Source organism: Trachypithecus francoisi, unplaced genomic scaffold (assembly GCF_009764315.1).
Source record: "Trachypithecus francoisi isolate TF-2019V2 unplaced genomic scaffold, Tfra_2.0 Lachesis_group5, whole genome shotgun sequence".
In the NCBI taxonomy this organism is placed as follows: domain Eukaryota; kingdom Metazoa; phylum Chordata; class Mammalia; order Primates; family Cercopithecidae; genus Trachypithecus; species Trachypithecus francoisi.
This window is the reverse complement of record NW_022681470.1, coordinates 91,890,399-91,902,611: the sequence shown is the minus strand read 5'-3', so window position 1 is coordinate 91,902,611 and position 12,213 is coordinate 91,890,399. Positions and strand designations below refer to the sequence as shown.

The window sequence follows — 12,213 nt, the reverse complement described above, 5'->3', positions numbered from 1 at the left end:
AAATGTGGAAAGGATGAATGCATGCCACTTTCAGGAATGGCCTCTAGAGTCTTCTGGATGATCTGCCACATACTCCCTCCTTTCGCAGAGAATTTGGAAGCCCTGAAGACGGTGGTACCATGAGATGTAAGGAGCCTAGGATCCTGAATGATCATGTGGAGCAGAGCCTTGCCCTTCACCCTGGGAGCAAGTGATGGGGTGTTTTGTTTTAGAGAGTTCCTAAGATTTCTAGGATCATCTGTTAAAACTGCTAGTATTATCTTCCCTAACACATTGACTTAGAGCCTATTAGTTCTAATGTTACTTTCGTATAATATGGAAATTATCTTTTTATGCATCTATCTCTTCCAGTACGTTACTGGGGAAATTTCACAAAGAGAGACACTTTTCCCCCTAACCTGTATGTTGGTCAAAGGAGACACCTTTTTCTGATCAAAGTTTGTATTTGGTATGCTAAGTCTTCAATAAATGTTTGTTGACCTAGAAACATATCTGTAGTAAATACCAATACTAATGATTAACATGTATTGGGTGCTTATATGAGAAAGACACATTATCAGGCACTTACACTCATTGCTTTATATAATCCTCATAATTCACAAATGTTACTTCAGCACTTACCATATATTGGTTTCTACAGGATGCAGTGGGCATACATTAGTGAACAAAACAGATAAAAGTCTCTGTCTTCATAAAGCATAAACAATAGGTGGAACAATCAGATAAATAAATGAGAATATTTTAGAATATTTGATGGTGAAAAGTGGCATTGGAGAAACATGAGGTAGAGTAGGATGAAAGAAGTTGATAAAGGTTGGGGCATGTTGCTATTCTAAACATGTGGCAACAGAAGATTTCCTTAAAAAGATAGCATTTGAACAGGCACTGAAGGTTGTGAGGTCACAGACAGTGGTTGCCAGGGGAAGAGCATTACAGTCAGAGAGAACAGCAAGTGCAAAAGCTTGGAAGAAGAAATGTACTCACAGCACCTGTACAAGGTAGGTGTTATCTTCATTTTGCACAGAAGGAAATAAAACCCAGAAAATGTAAGTGACTTGTCTAAGGGCTTATACTAATAAGTGGGACATTATGGACTTGAACTAAAATCTCTTGAATTTAAAAATCTGTATTCTGTTTTGATACACTCCCTCTGTCTGCAACTTTTACTAATTACACTAAAAGAATACATACACACACACACACACACACACACACACACCATTCTAAAAGAAACATGGTGGTAAATACTGAAGAGTAACTGTTTCAATAGCAATTTAAGCTCCTTCTAGAGTGACTTCTTGTGACTTCTTTTTCAATAGGAAATAGAAGGGTAAAGCCAGGGTCTTTGCACATAGCCTCTTTTCCACTAAACAGACCACCTGTAAGACTCAGAAGTGAGCTTGAGTCTAGTTAAATCATAACTGTGTGGCTATTCTGGAAGCTGAGTGATGCAAGTGGATATTTTGCTTTTTCTGAACTATGGCCTTTGGTTGTCTAATCTTGTAGTACCGAGTGGCAGTTAGGCAGCTTTTTGACTTCAAAACTTTTGCAGTAGCAGCAGAGGCCCCACGGATCTTGAGTCAGCTGTGGTGACAGTGGCTGCCCTCTTGTCAGGCCAGTTTGGCAGTTTGCTTCTGGAAGTTGTTCCTAGAGGCCCAGCCTAGAGCCTTACTCTCTAGTCTTTCCACTAATACCCTAAACAAATTCCTTTCTTCATCAATCAGTTAGGGTGGCCTCTATTGTCTGCTACTGAACCCTGACTGGTAGAGCAACTGGCAGGAAAATGGGGTGACTATGATTCTCTTCGATGATTCTAAGCAGGCTTCTAGTTTACTGTCATTTGTATACATATGGCCTGCTCACCTATTTTGTTCCCATGATCCAAAGTTCTTGTCAGTCATAGCATTGTCACTATCATTTTCTCATTATTGTAGCCATGCCTTCTTTTGTCTCTGCTACTCTGAGACTCCATCATAATCAGGGAGCCTACTTATGAGACAATATCTTCACCTTTGCCCTTGACCTATTTCTATTATACTTTTCAAAGGTGCTGGTACTTTTATCACTAATGTATTTTTCAATGCTCTGTGGAAATACCCTTTTAAGAGATATAGGGCACACATGAATGGAACATGTGTGATAAATCCACCACAACAATCCCATCTCTATACATCTTTGAATTTTTCCCCTACATTATACCAAGGACCTGTTATTATCTCACTTTATTTTTCCAAGTCCATTGTTGCCTACAGATTTTGATCCACCAAGAGAGAACTAATTAGAATCACTCCCAGCTGCTTGATCTAGTCCATTGAGTTGAGAGTCTCTTCCAAGTGTATCTGTATCAATTCATTTAGTCTCAAATAGAATTATATTCCTCTATCCTTGGTTTGCTATTCTCAGCAAAATATACAGATTTCTGTTGTTAAAATTAATAGTTAAAGAAATTCTATTAAATCTAATTCTTCCTTTATGGGGATTTATTGTGCAATTAGGTGTCTGCAACATGTTGGGATAGTAAATTAAGTTGTTGCTTCTATTCTTTTAAGGAAGAAGCCCAACATTTGATAGGTCTCTGGATCTTGGAAGCAACAGACGTCACATTTGGTTGCCTATTCTGACTCAATAACTGGATAACTCACAAACCTATCATCTTTGAGTGGGCCCCTGAGCAAGCAAGGGGTATTTAGCTTGTCTAGGTTACAGTGCAAGCAGCATGGACCTTGGCTTTTAGGATCCAGCGTATCCAAAGAGCCCAAAACTGTTATGGCTGGTCAGGATGTTGTGTAAGGGCTACAGCAAGGCTCTACAGGAGAATCACAGTTGAGAACCATAAAATTTTGGAGCAAAACTATGTTCTCTTCAAGTAACTTTTCTTTTTCACTGAACACTTGAACGTGGCCCATCAGAGATCTGAGCTGTTCCCCATGAACTGGAAGCTGTCTGATCCACTAAGCAAAAATTCACAACATATTGAGGATTATTCCATCATTAAGTGGAAGTGATTTACAGGAGGTCTCACTCCAGAATGGTCTGAAAGCAATGGTAAGTTGAATAAACAGTGAATAGCTCATATTCTGCTGCTTTTTTACTTCTCTCTCTCAACCAGCAACTATAACCTGGTGGTGAGTTCCCTATGACCAACTGACAGAGGAGGAATAAACAGTCTATCCTAGTTTAAATACACCCTCATGTCAGCTGAGGGTGGCAACTGCAGCACCACAACCACATTTGGGAATCCCTGGAGGATTGTGACAAAGGTGGGTATTCCCAGTGGTCCACTTTACCTGGAAGATGAGATGTCCAGAGGTGAGGCTCTACTCTGATTCATGAGCAGTGGCTAGTGTTTGGAGCTGTACGGTCAGGATTTGGAAAGAATAAAACTGCAAGATTAGGGAAGAATCATATTGTTGGACCTCTTCCAATGGATCCGGAGTACGAGAATATTTGTGCCTTATGAGAATACTCATCCAAGGCCTTACTGAGGAAGACCTCAGTAATCAGGAGGCTGTGGTCACGTGCTCTGGCTGAATGTCAGGCAGCCTCTTTCTCCAGTTACTCCAGCGATTGCTCAAAGGGCTCATTCATGAAGCAGCCTTGCTGGAAGGTGCAGAGTTTATGGAATGATTCAGTAACATAAGCTTGTACTCACCCAGGTCTCTCTGACCACTGCTAAGTGCCCAACTGACAGACATAGAGGCCAAATCTGAGCCTCTGATGGAGAGTCAGATCCTCAGGGGCCCATGTGCTCTGTGGTTGTGGATTATTTGCAATGGATCCTTTCCATCATGGAGAAGGCAATGATTTTCCTCACTGAAATAGATGATTCATTCATTCAAAAATATCGATTAAACACCTACTGTGGACCAGGCAGAGTTCTAGGTACTTGGGGTATACCAATGAACAAAGAGAACAAGGTTTGTTGCCCTTAAGAAATCTAGTTTTTAGAGAGATGATATGCAGTAAGTGTAGTAAACCAGCAACGTTTGTTTCAAAGTATGTTTGAAAGTGATAAGTGCTATGCAAAAAAAGCAAATCAGGATAAGGGAGACTGGAGGTGCTGAAGATGGGGGAGAAGTAGTTTCCAAATTTACATGTGACTCAAAGCCTTGAGTCACCAGGGCAGACCTCAAAGCCTTGGTGGATATCAGGGAGGAAGAGCATTCTAAGCAGAGAGCAGCCCATGCAAAGGCCTCCAACAAGCATTTACCTGGTGTGTGCAAGAAGCGGTACAGAAGGCAGCACTTCCTCAGTGAAGTGCTAAGGGGAAGAATGGCAGGAGACTGGCAGCAATGGGGACAATCAGGTGTAGCCTTGTGGGTACTTAGGGCCTCTGGCTTTCACTGTAAGCGAGATGGGGAGGCACTGCAGGGTTTTGAGCACAGTGACCACAGTGCTGAGAATGGGCTGTGGGGATGAAAGGGAAAAAGAAGGGAGACACGAAGCTACCACTATAACAGAAGTGAGTGGCACCTCACACAAGAGTAGAATAATGGGGTGGTATAACGAGGCGGTCTTCTGGGTGTAGATATTTTAACTCTTTATTATGGAAAATTAAAACATGCAAAAGTAAAGAGTAGCATAAATCTCCTCTTCTTACCCATCACCCAGCTTCAGAAATGGTGCACATATGACTGATCCTGCTACATCTATACCTACCCACTTCCTACCCACCCTCACTTCATAGGGTTATTTGAAACCAAATCACATAATTTCATCTACTAATTTCATGTACATTGAATCTACATTAGTAAGCTTTAATCTAACACTTCAGTATAAGCTATAAAAGTGAATATCCTTTTGCTTTTATAAAAACATCACTACAATAAACTATCATTTATATACAAAAGACACAACAATTTCTTAATATTAGTGTACACAGTTTTCTTAGTATCTCATGGGTAATTTTTTTTCTTAATTTGAGTCAGGATCCAAACAAGACCCATGCATTCCTTTTGGTTGATATGTCTCAAGTCTCATTTAATTGATATGTCTTCTCTTTCACTTTTCCTCTTTTTTGGGGGTGATACATGTGACAAATTGATCCATTCATATAATTTGTAAAGATCAAATCAGTGTAATTGGGGTATCTATCACCTTAAATATTTGTCTTTTCTTTATGTTGGAAATATTCTAATTACTTTTCTTCATTTTTCTTTTCTTCTCTCTCTCCCTTTCTTCCTCTCTCTCCTCTTCTTTTTATTTCATTTCTTTTTTTTTTTTTTTTCTTTTTGCCATTTATTTGTTAAAGAAGCCAGGTCATTTGCCCAATAGCACTTTTTCTCAGTTTGTGTTTTACTGGTTGCAATCCCATAATATTATTTAAACAAGTTCCTTTTTTCCATGCATTTTCTATAAAACAAGTATTTAGTTAGAAAGACTTGACTGGATTCAGTTTTAACATTTGGGGCATGGATACTTTGTAGGTGGTATTGTACACTTCCATTAGGAGACCTATAAGATTTGGCTGCTGGTTTTTGTCAATTATTTAACCAGCAGGTATATCATGAAACATCTATACAAAATTGTGGCTTCCTATTTTATTCCTTCTTCATTAATTGCAAGAGTTATTCTCACATTAACGAAGTAGTAACTCAAAGACACAGTTCCTACAAGAAAAGCAACCTTATTTCCTTTGAGTAGGGAATGGTATTTAGAGAATCTGTAAGGAGTGCTTATTGCTTACTGGTTGGTAATTAATTTCTAGGCCTTTTCAGTGAACAGATGTAGGAAATATTTATCTATTTTTAAAGGCAGAGTTTATTATGAGTTTATACTAATATTTTAAATTCAAATTTAGGTTTGGAGAATTGTTACTTAAGTTTTTTATTATATATTTGTGTCTCTTTTCTCTAATGTTGCAAATCTTTGTCCCTAATGACATTAACATAATTATCATTTGCTTTTGGAAGCACAGCCTAGAGCTTGCATCTCCAGCTCTTCTGATGTCCTCTTTTAAACTCCTCTGTCTGTAAACCATTTCAGGTGGGTTCTTTTATCTGCAACGGAATCCTGACAGTGTGGCAGAAGTGAAGTGTTTGTGCAGTACCCATGCAGCCACTCACAGTTAAACGAACTGATGCAAGTGAGTCTCCAGTGAGAGAATTGTTGTAGATGTATATAGCAGAGATCCAGGTCACCCAGTCTTTTTCATCTCTGTGCAAATCCCAATTCACCAAAATTTGTGCTTCTGTTTTTCAAAAACAGTCATTCTTTCTCTTTATCCCCCTTCTCTAATGCAGACCCTAGGGAATGTATTAGGCCAGGCCTACAGCAAATAATCCAGGGTCTTGTCTTAACTGTGGATCCTGGTCATTTTAGAGAAGTCTTTCACGCCATTCCATCCCAACATCAGAGCAGATGAATGAGTATTCCTGGGAGTGAATGCATATGCATGAGGAGAATTGGAAAGCTGGAATGAGTTGATCATTCCAGGAGCCACAAGGACTGCACTGGGCCTGGGACTTTGGATAAGGTACAGATCACATGAGTAGGACATTCTTGTAACTTTTCATTCTCGTAACTTTTCATTCTCGTGACTTTCTTCGTCCTTAGAGCTGATCTCTCCAGCTGAGTTATCTGGGTGTTGTGTCTTCACCTCAGAGTAGACAACTGAGACATCCTGGAATGGAAGAAAGAAGTGGAAACCAAGAGGGAGTGTGAGGCTGCAGGTAATGGTGGAGATAAAACTGTGGGGAAATGAAACTCACCTTATCCTCTAGAAGTGTCCTGGAGGTATTAGCTGTGGAGAGAAAGATAATCACTGGACTATGGGCATAAAGATGCACTTAGAACACAGTCTGTTAGCTGATTCCCTAGAGTCTGGGAGCCACTGGGCCCTGTCCATTGATTGTCATGTTTTCTTCACCTCTTCCCCTAACATGTCTTACAATACATTTGACTTTCTGTTCTACCATTTCTTAACCCAGCCCTCTGCAAGTTCTTTTCAAGCTCCGTTGATCTGTAAAGTCCTCCATCAATACCACACTAAGAAACCTCACATCCTTCCTCTACCAGATATTGAGAGATTATTTTTTTCTTTCTTAGTTTTAGTTCTTGCTTCTCTTAACTTACAATACTGTCATCTCACCACCCCTGATTGTTTGACAAGTTCCCATTACAGTGCTCCATATGTATGCCCTGTGAGAAAAACTCTCTCCTACATTAACAAGTTCTAGTTCTTGATTTTTATTGCCATGGTTTCCTAGAGTTGGAGCCAGAGTGAGAGGTAAGTTTAGCAGATATGATTTGGTGGACCATGCATATTAGGAGTTAAGAGTCTCAGAGTAAAAGGTAGAATTATCAGAGCAGCAGAGCAATTTTATGGAGAGAGAGAGCCTGAAAAAAGATACACTCTGGGGCACTTGAGGTTTCTCTCTGTTTCTTACTGTATTGTTACCATATTCTTACCCCAAACCTTTAGGGATTGCAGATATTTTTCATAATATGATGGAAGCTATGTACTCTCCCCAGAATAATGGTCGTATGCACAAAACTTTGCATATGATTTCAGGGGCTTCATGTAAACCTTGAGGAACAGCTAAAGAAACTGTTCTATAAATCATTAATACTTCAAGTGTCTGAAATGTAACTAGTCCATCAACAGAATACTTGGCTTAAATGGTGTTCTCATAAATATGTCAAGGAAAGGGTATGAAGAAAAGCAAAATGATCAAGAGAGCTCTATAAGATAAGATGTACTCAATCCACCCAAGAAAGGTAGTGGCCTTTCTAATGCTCCCACTCAAAGGGGATCCTGATTAATGGAGTTGGCTCAGGGAACAAAGCGAAAGCAAAGCAAGTGATCAGGTGATATATGTTGGTCAAATATAATAATAGGCTGTGCATGCAGAAAATACAGCAAGACAGAAGACTTAGTCTTAGCTTTGTCCTTGACTGACTTTGTGACCTTGAGAAAGTCCTTCTCTGAGTCTTATGTGTAATACTTCATTTTCATAGAACACCTTCAGCATCAGGTTACAACTGAAATTCCTAGATTCTAACTTCCCAAGTGAGGTGCCATGGGGAGATTTATACAAGAAATAGAGAGAATTGTTTATTTCCTTGACTATAAGAACCCAGGTTAATCAACCAAAGCAAGGAAGTGTGGGGAGGAAAAATATAAAAAGATTTGTTGAAGAGATGTCTTTAGAAAGATTGATCAGTTTATGTCCAATGTGTCTCTGCTTTGGTTTTCTGAAGTGGGAGTAGCAGGTGGAGACCGCTATTTTATAGCCCCTAGCCTGGTGAAGGAGATCTCAGAAATTCCTCTTGAACTTCTGAAGTGATTTTGAAGTGATTTCCCTGATGCTGGGATATAGAGCTCCCACCTCAGAAAGCCAAAGTGGACCACAGGTTGCAGTTACCTACAGTGATATTTTTCTACTAACAGATCTCAATGCATTAGTGGGTCTTAAAATGGGGTCTGAATAGGATTAAAGAAGTGAAGCAGAACTTCAAGAAACAATTCAGCTTATTCTGGCCAAAATGGACTAACAGGGACTGGATTTGTCTTCCCATTTTAAACAATGAGGAAAAAGGACAAAACAGTGCTTTTCAGATATTGCACCAGTTTACCACTAAGCTGTGCATGGACTTGGGAGTTCAGACAGAGCCTGACTTCTGACTTGAAGCCTTGCTGACTTGAAGTGACAGAGACCAACAGTTCTGTTTTACTAAAGCAGTTAGAATTTGTAGGACAGTACCAAAGAGACAGGAGGAAAACAGATCGAAAGCTCCAGAAGTCTGCAGAGGGCTCTCCTCAAGTCTTTGGCTGAATACTGATAGGCATATTTGTAAGATGAAAGTATCTTAGGCCAGGGTAAGAACCACCGGAGAAGAACAGGCAGAATAATCCCAGAAGCTGATGCAGATCTTGTAATTAATGGACCATCTGATGTAGAATGCATTGCTTTACTATCAGGCTAGATAAACCCTACCCTAAAGGTTGCTTGAGACTCACCCTAACAAAGCTTAAAAGCAAGCCTCAAAAGGATCCAACTCATTCCAAATAACTTACCTTTCTCCAATATAAAATTTAAAATCTGACAGTAATTAGAGGAATACAATACTGTAAAAATCACATTTTCTAGCACTTAATTAAAAATGCCATGCATATATATATATATATTCTCAGCACAATGCTTACCACATAGTAGACATTTTACAAACATTTATTCATTCAGACCTAAGGGAGACCTTAGTACATACACTATAATGATCACAATATCTATCAGAAGGCTGCTTAATTTCCATCCTGATCATCAGCAAAAGTATACTGTGTATATTTCAGTACCTATTTTCCCTCCTTAGAATCTCAGCTCCCCATTGCAGGGATTTTTGTCTGCTTTGTTTACTGGTTGACTTCCCATACTTACAATAGTACCTAGCACATAGGAGGTACTCAGTAAATGTTTGTTGAATGAATGAATATAGTTTGCAGCCAGAATCTCTTCCCAGGGACATACCTTCCCCTTCTTCTGCCAGCCGAATAGTCTGGATCTCAGAGTACATCAAATCTCCCTCTTTGGGGTGTACTGGAAAGAAAAGACATTTTCAAGGCTGTTCTTGTTAGTATTAAAGTGCTACAGATACCTCTTCCTAAGCATCATTCCCACTCTTCTTGGACACACAATGAAACAATTATCTGGGAATATCTGGTTTTGGGACACTTTAGGGAGTTCAGAGGCATTTCCCATGGCTGAAAGCGCATTATCTTTCCATGGCTGAGTCCAGGAACAGCTTCCTAGAGGGGAATCCTCACCATCGACATACAGCGACTGAAGCTCCACCTGGGCAGGGTAGATGGAATGGGAGGAGTCTCCTGGGTCTGGAGTGGGAGGGAGCCTGTGAGACACAGAAACACATAATAATCCCTGTCACATTATAACATGCAGGAGAGTGAGATACTCAGGGAGAGCGGCAGAGGAGAAAGAGGATTTGGAGAAAGTCAGCAGCCAACAGGGAACAGGAAAGCCTGAATGGCTTAATCAGAGTTTCAATACATCTATGTAGAGTGAGATTGTTCTTTTGGAAGAAATTCTGGGGCTGTAGGATGGACAGGCTGCCTGGAAACATGGTTAGGGAGTCTCTGACATCATAGTAACAATCATCGTCTCATAGTTAGAATGATTACTCTTGGTTGGTTAAAAAATACTGGCTTTCCAGCCTGGGCAACATAGTGAGACCTTGTCTCTACACAGAATAAAATAAAGTTGGCCAGGCATGGTGGCATGTGCCTGTAGTCCTAGATACTTGGGAGGCTGAGGTGGGAGGATTGCTTGAGCCTGGCAGGTTGAGATTGCAGTAAACTGAGATAATGCCATTGCACTCCAGCCTGGGTGACAGAGCCAGATCCTGTCTCAAATATATGCGTACTGGCTTCTTCATCATCAGGAAGTAGTGATTAAATGTCTTTACTTTACTGTTGGCCTGGTTCAGTGGCTCACACCTGTAATCTCAGAACTTTGGGAGGCTGAGGTGGGCGGATCACTTGAGGCCAGGAGTTTGAGACCAGCCCAGCCAACATGGTGAAACCCAGTCTCTACCAAAAATACAAAACTAAGCTAGATGTGGTGGCTCACGCCTGCAATCCCAGCTACTTGGGAAGCTGAGGCACAAGACTCACTTGAACCTGGGAGGCGGAGATTGTTGTGAGCTAAGATCGTGCCACTGTACTCCAACCTGGGTGAAAATAAATAAATAAATAAAATGTCTTTACATTGTAATGTCTGTACAATTCAAGAAGGAATTAGACATAATCCATATTCCTATTCCTAACCTAAGACTGAGACACTGACATAGAAAGAGGAAGATGACAGTATTTTCCAAATGGAAGTTAAGGGCATAACATTTAATGAGTATATATGCATGTATGGTGCAAAAAGAAGATTATTAGAAACATAGAGTTCCCTGGAAAACCTAGAACGTTTGTAGAAAATCTAGACCCTAGTCATTGTATGCATAGTTATAGTAACACATTGTCTAACTTAATTATAGTACAAGAAATATTCTTTGCCAATCCAGAAAATTTATAACCTTTGGTATTATCCATTTAGAGGAGTAGGTTAAGGTCAAATAAGAAATCTATCATTTTGTATGTATTGCAAACTATTAGCTGACAAAGTTCTAGGAAGCTTCATTTTTGACCAATTCAAGGAGTGTGAAAATGGAAGTATCTAGCTACAGGGCCAAAGAGATATAACTTGACCTAATTTTGTAACCCCACAATTTTGCATATTGTGTACTTGGGAAACTAAAAAGGAACTGGCAGAAGCTGAGGTCTCACCTGGTTTCGTCTCCCAAGAAATCAACTCCTGCAAAATAAAGCAAAGATGCATTTTTGTCAGCAGAGGGAGCCCTTTCTCAATGACTTCACATAACAGGAACTATCTAAGGGATGTCATCAAGAAAGTCAATTCAAACACCTGCCCGGTCCTGAGTTTTCATGAAAATGAGGTGAAACAAAGATTGAACAAAGCATATAACTTGTTCAGACCAGGACTGCATACTCCTGAGTTAAATATGCAATTGTTTGAGAATTTATTAAGACTCAAGTCTGTGTTGAAATCCCTCAGGAAACATTACATATAACCAAAGTGTCACTTGGAGAGTAGTGAGCTGTGGGTGAACTTCGAGGAACATCTGTGGCCATGCCCAGAGGAGCATCGGGCTCTGACTCAGGCTCACTAAGGAGAATCGGTCAGAGGTCCAAAGCTCCCTACCTCCAGCGCAATGCAGGACACATAGAAGGTGCTGTCAGGAATCTGGAAAGTTGAATTGAATTAAGAGACAGAGTTGAAGGATGTGGATAATTGTTCTAGAGCTGAAAAAGGTTCTGCTCCTGTCTTCTACACCAGGTTTCTTGGCATCTAAAGCCAGCCTGAGGTGGGCTGAAGCAAGAAGCCTTTGGAAGTACGCAGCAAACAATGCCTGGGACAGACCGTGTCCAAGAGGCAGGGGAGGCTGACCTGAGGAGAGAGGGGCTGCTGGAGCACTAGACGGCAGGCTCAAACTCAGACCCAGAAAAGCCCCTGGGGGGACAGAAGGATAAAATTAGCCAGCTCTTATTCTCAGTCATTTCTGCAGAGCCCTTTAGTTCATTTTGAATCTCCATTTATGGTGGATTTAGGTTGAAGTATCTAACTGACCAGTCTGTATGAACCAAAGAAACTGCCTAAGTAAACTGTTCAGATACAGTTTTTGGAACTTTAC

General features: G+C 40.3%; 1 protein-coding gene and 1 long non-coding RNA gene across 4 annotated transcripts in view; one reads left to right on the top strand and one right to left on the bottom strand.

Moving 5' to 3' along the window:
- The first annotated feature begins 709 nt into the window (after positions 1-709).
- Positions 710-12,213, top strand: part of LOC117074773 — a 19,641-nt gene continuing 8,137 nt past the window's right edge. The window contains exons 1-3 of one of the 2 annotated variants that reach the window (XR_004433695.1): positions 710-998; positions 3,110-3,260; positions 6,556-6,671. This is a non-coding gene — a long non-coding RNA (uncharacterized LOC117074773). Of the gene's footprint in view, positions 999-2,549; positions 3,046-3,109; positions 3,261-6,555; positions 6,672-12,213 lie in introns of both variants that reach the window. The other variant, XR_004433694.1, reaches the window with a different exon arrangement.
- Positions 5,221-12,213, bottom strand: part of FCRL4 (Fc receptor like 4) — a 23,856-nt gene continuing 16,863 nt past the window's right edge. For both annotated transcript variants that reach the window (XM_033196577.1, XM_033196578.1), the window contains exons 8-12: positions 11,288-11,315; positions 9,764-9,846; positions 9,468-9,536; positions 6,711-6,742; positions 5,221-6,622 (exon numbers count right to left, since the gene is read on the bottom strand). In XM_033196577.1, the coding sequence (XP_033052468.1) occupies positions 6,512-6,622; positions 6,711-6,742; positions 9,468-9,536; positions 9,764-9,846; positions 11,288-11,315 (323 nt within the window). In that variant the 3' untranslated portion in view covers positions 5,221-6,511. The remainder of the gene's footprint in view (positions 6,623-6,710; positions 6,743-9,467; positions 9,537-9,763; positions 9,847-11,287; positions 11,316-12,213) is intronic.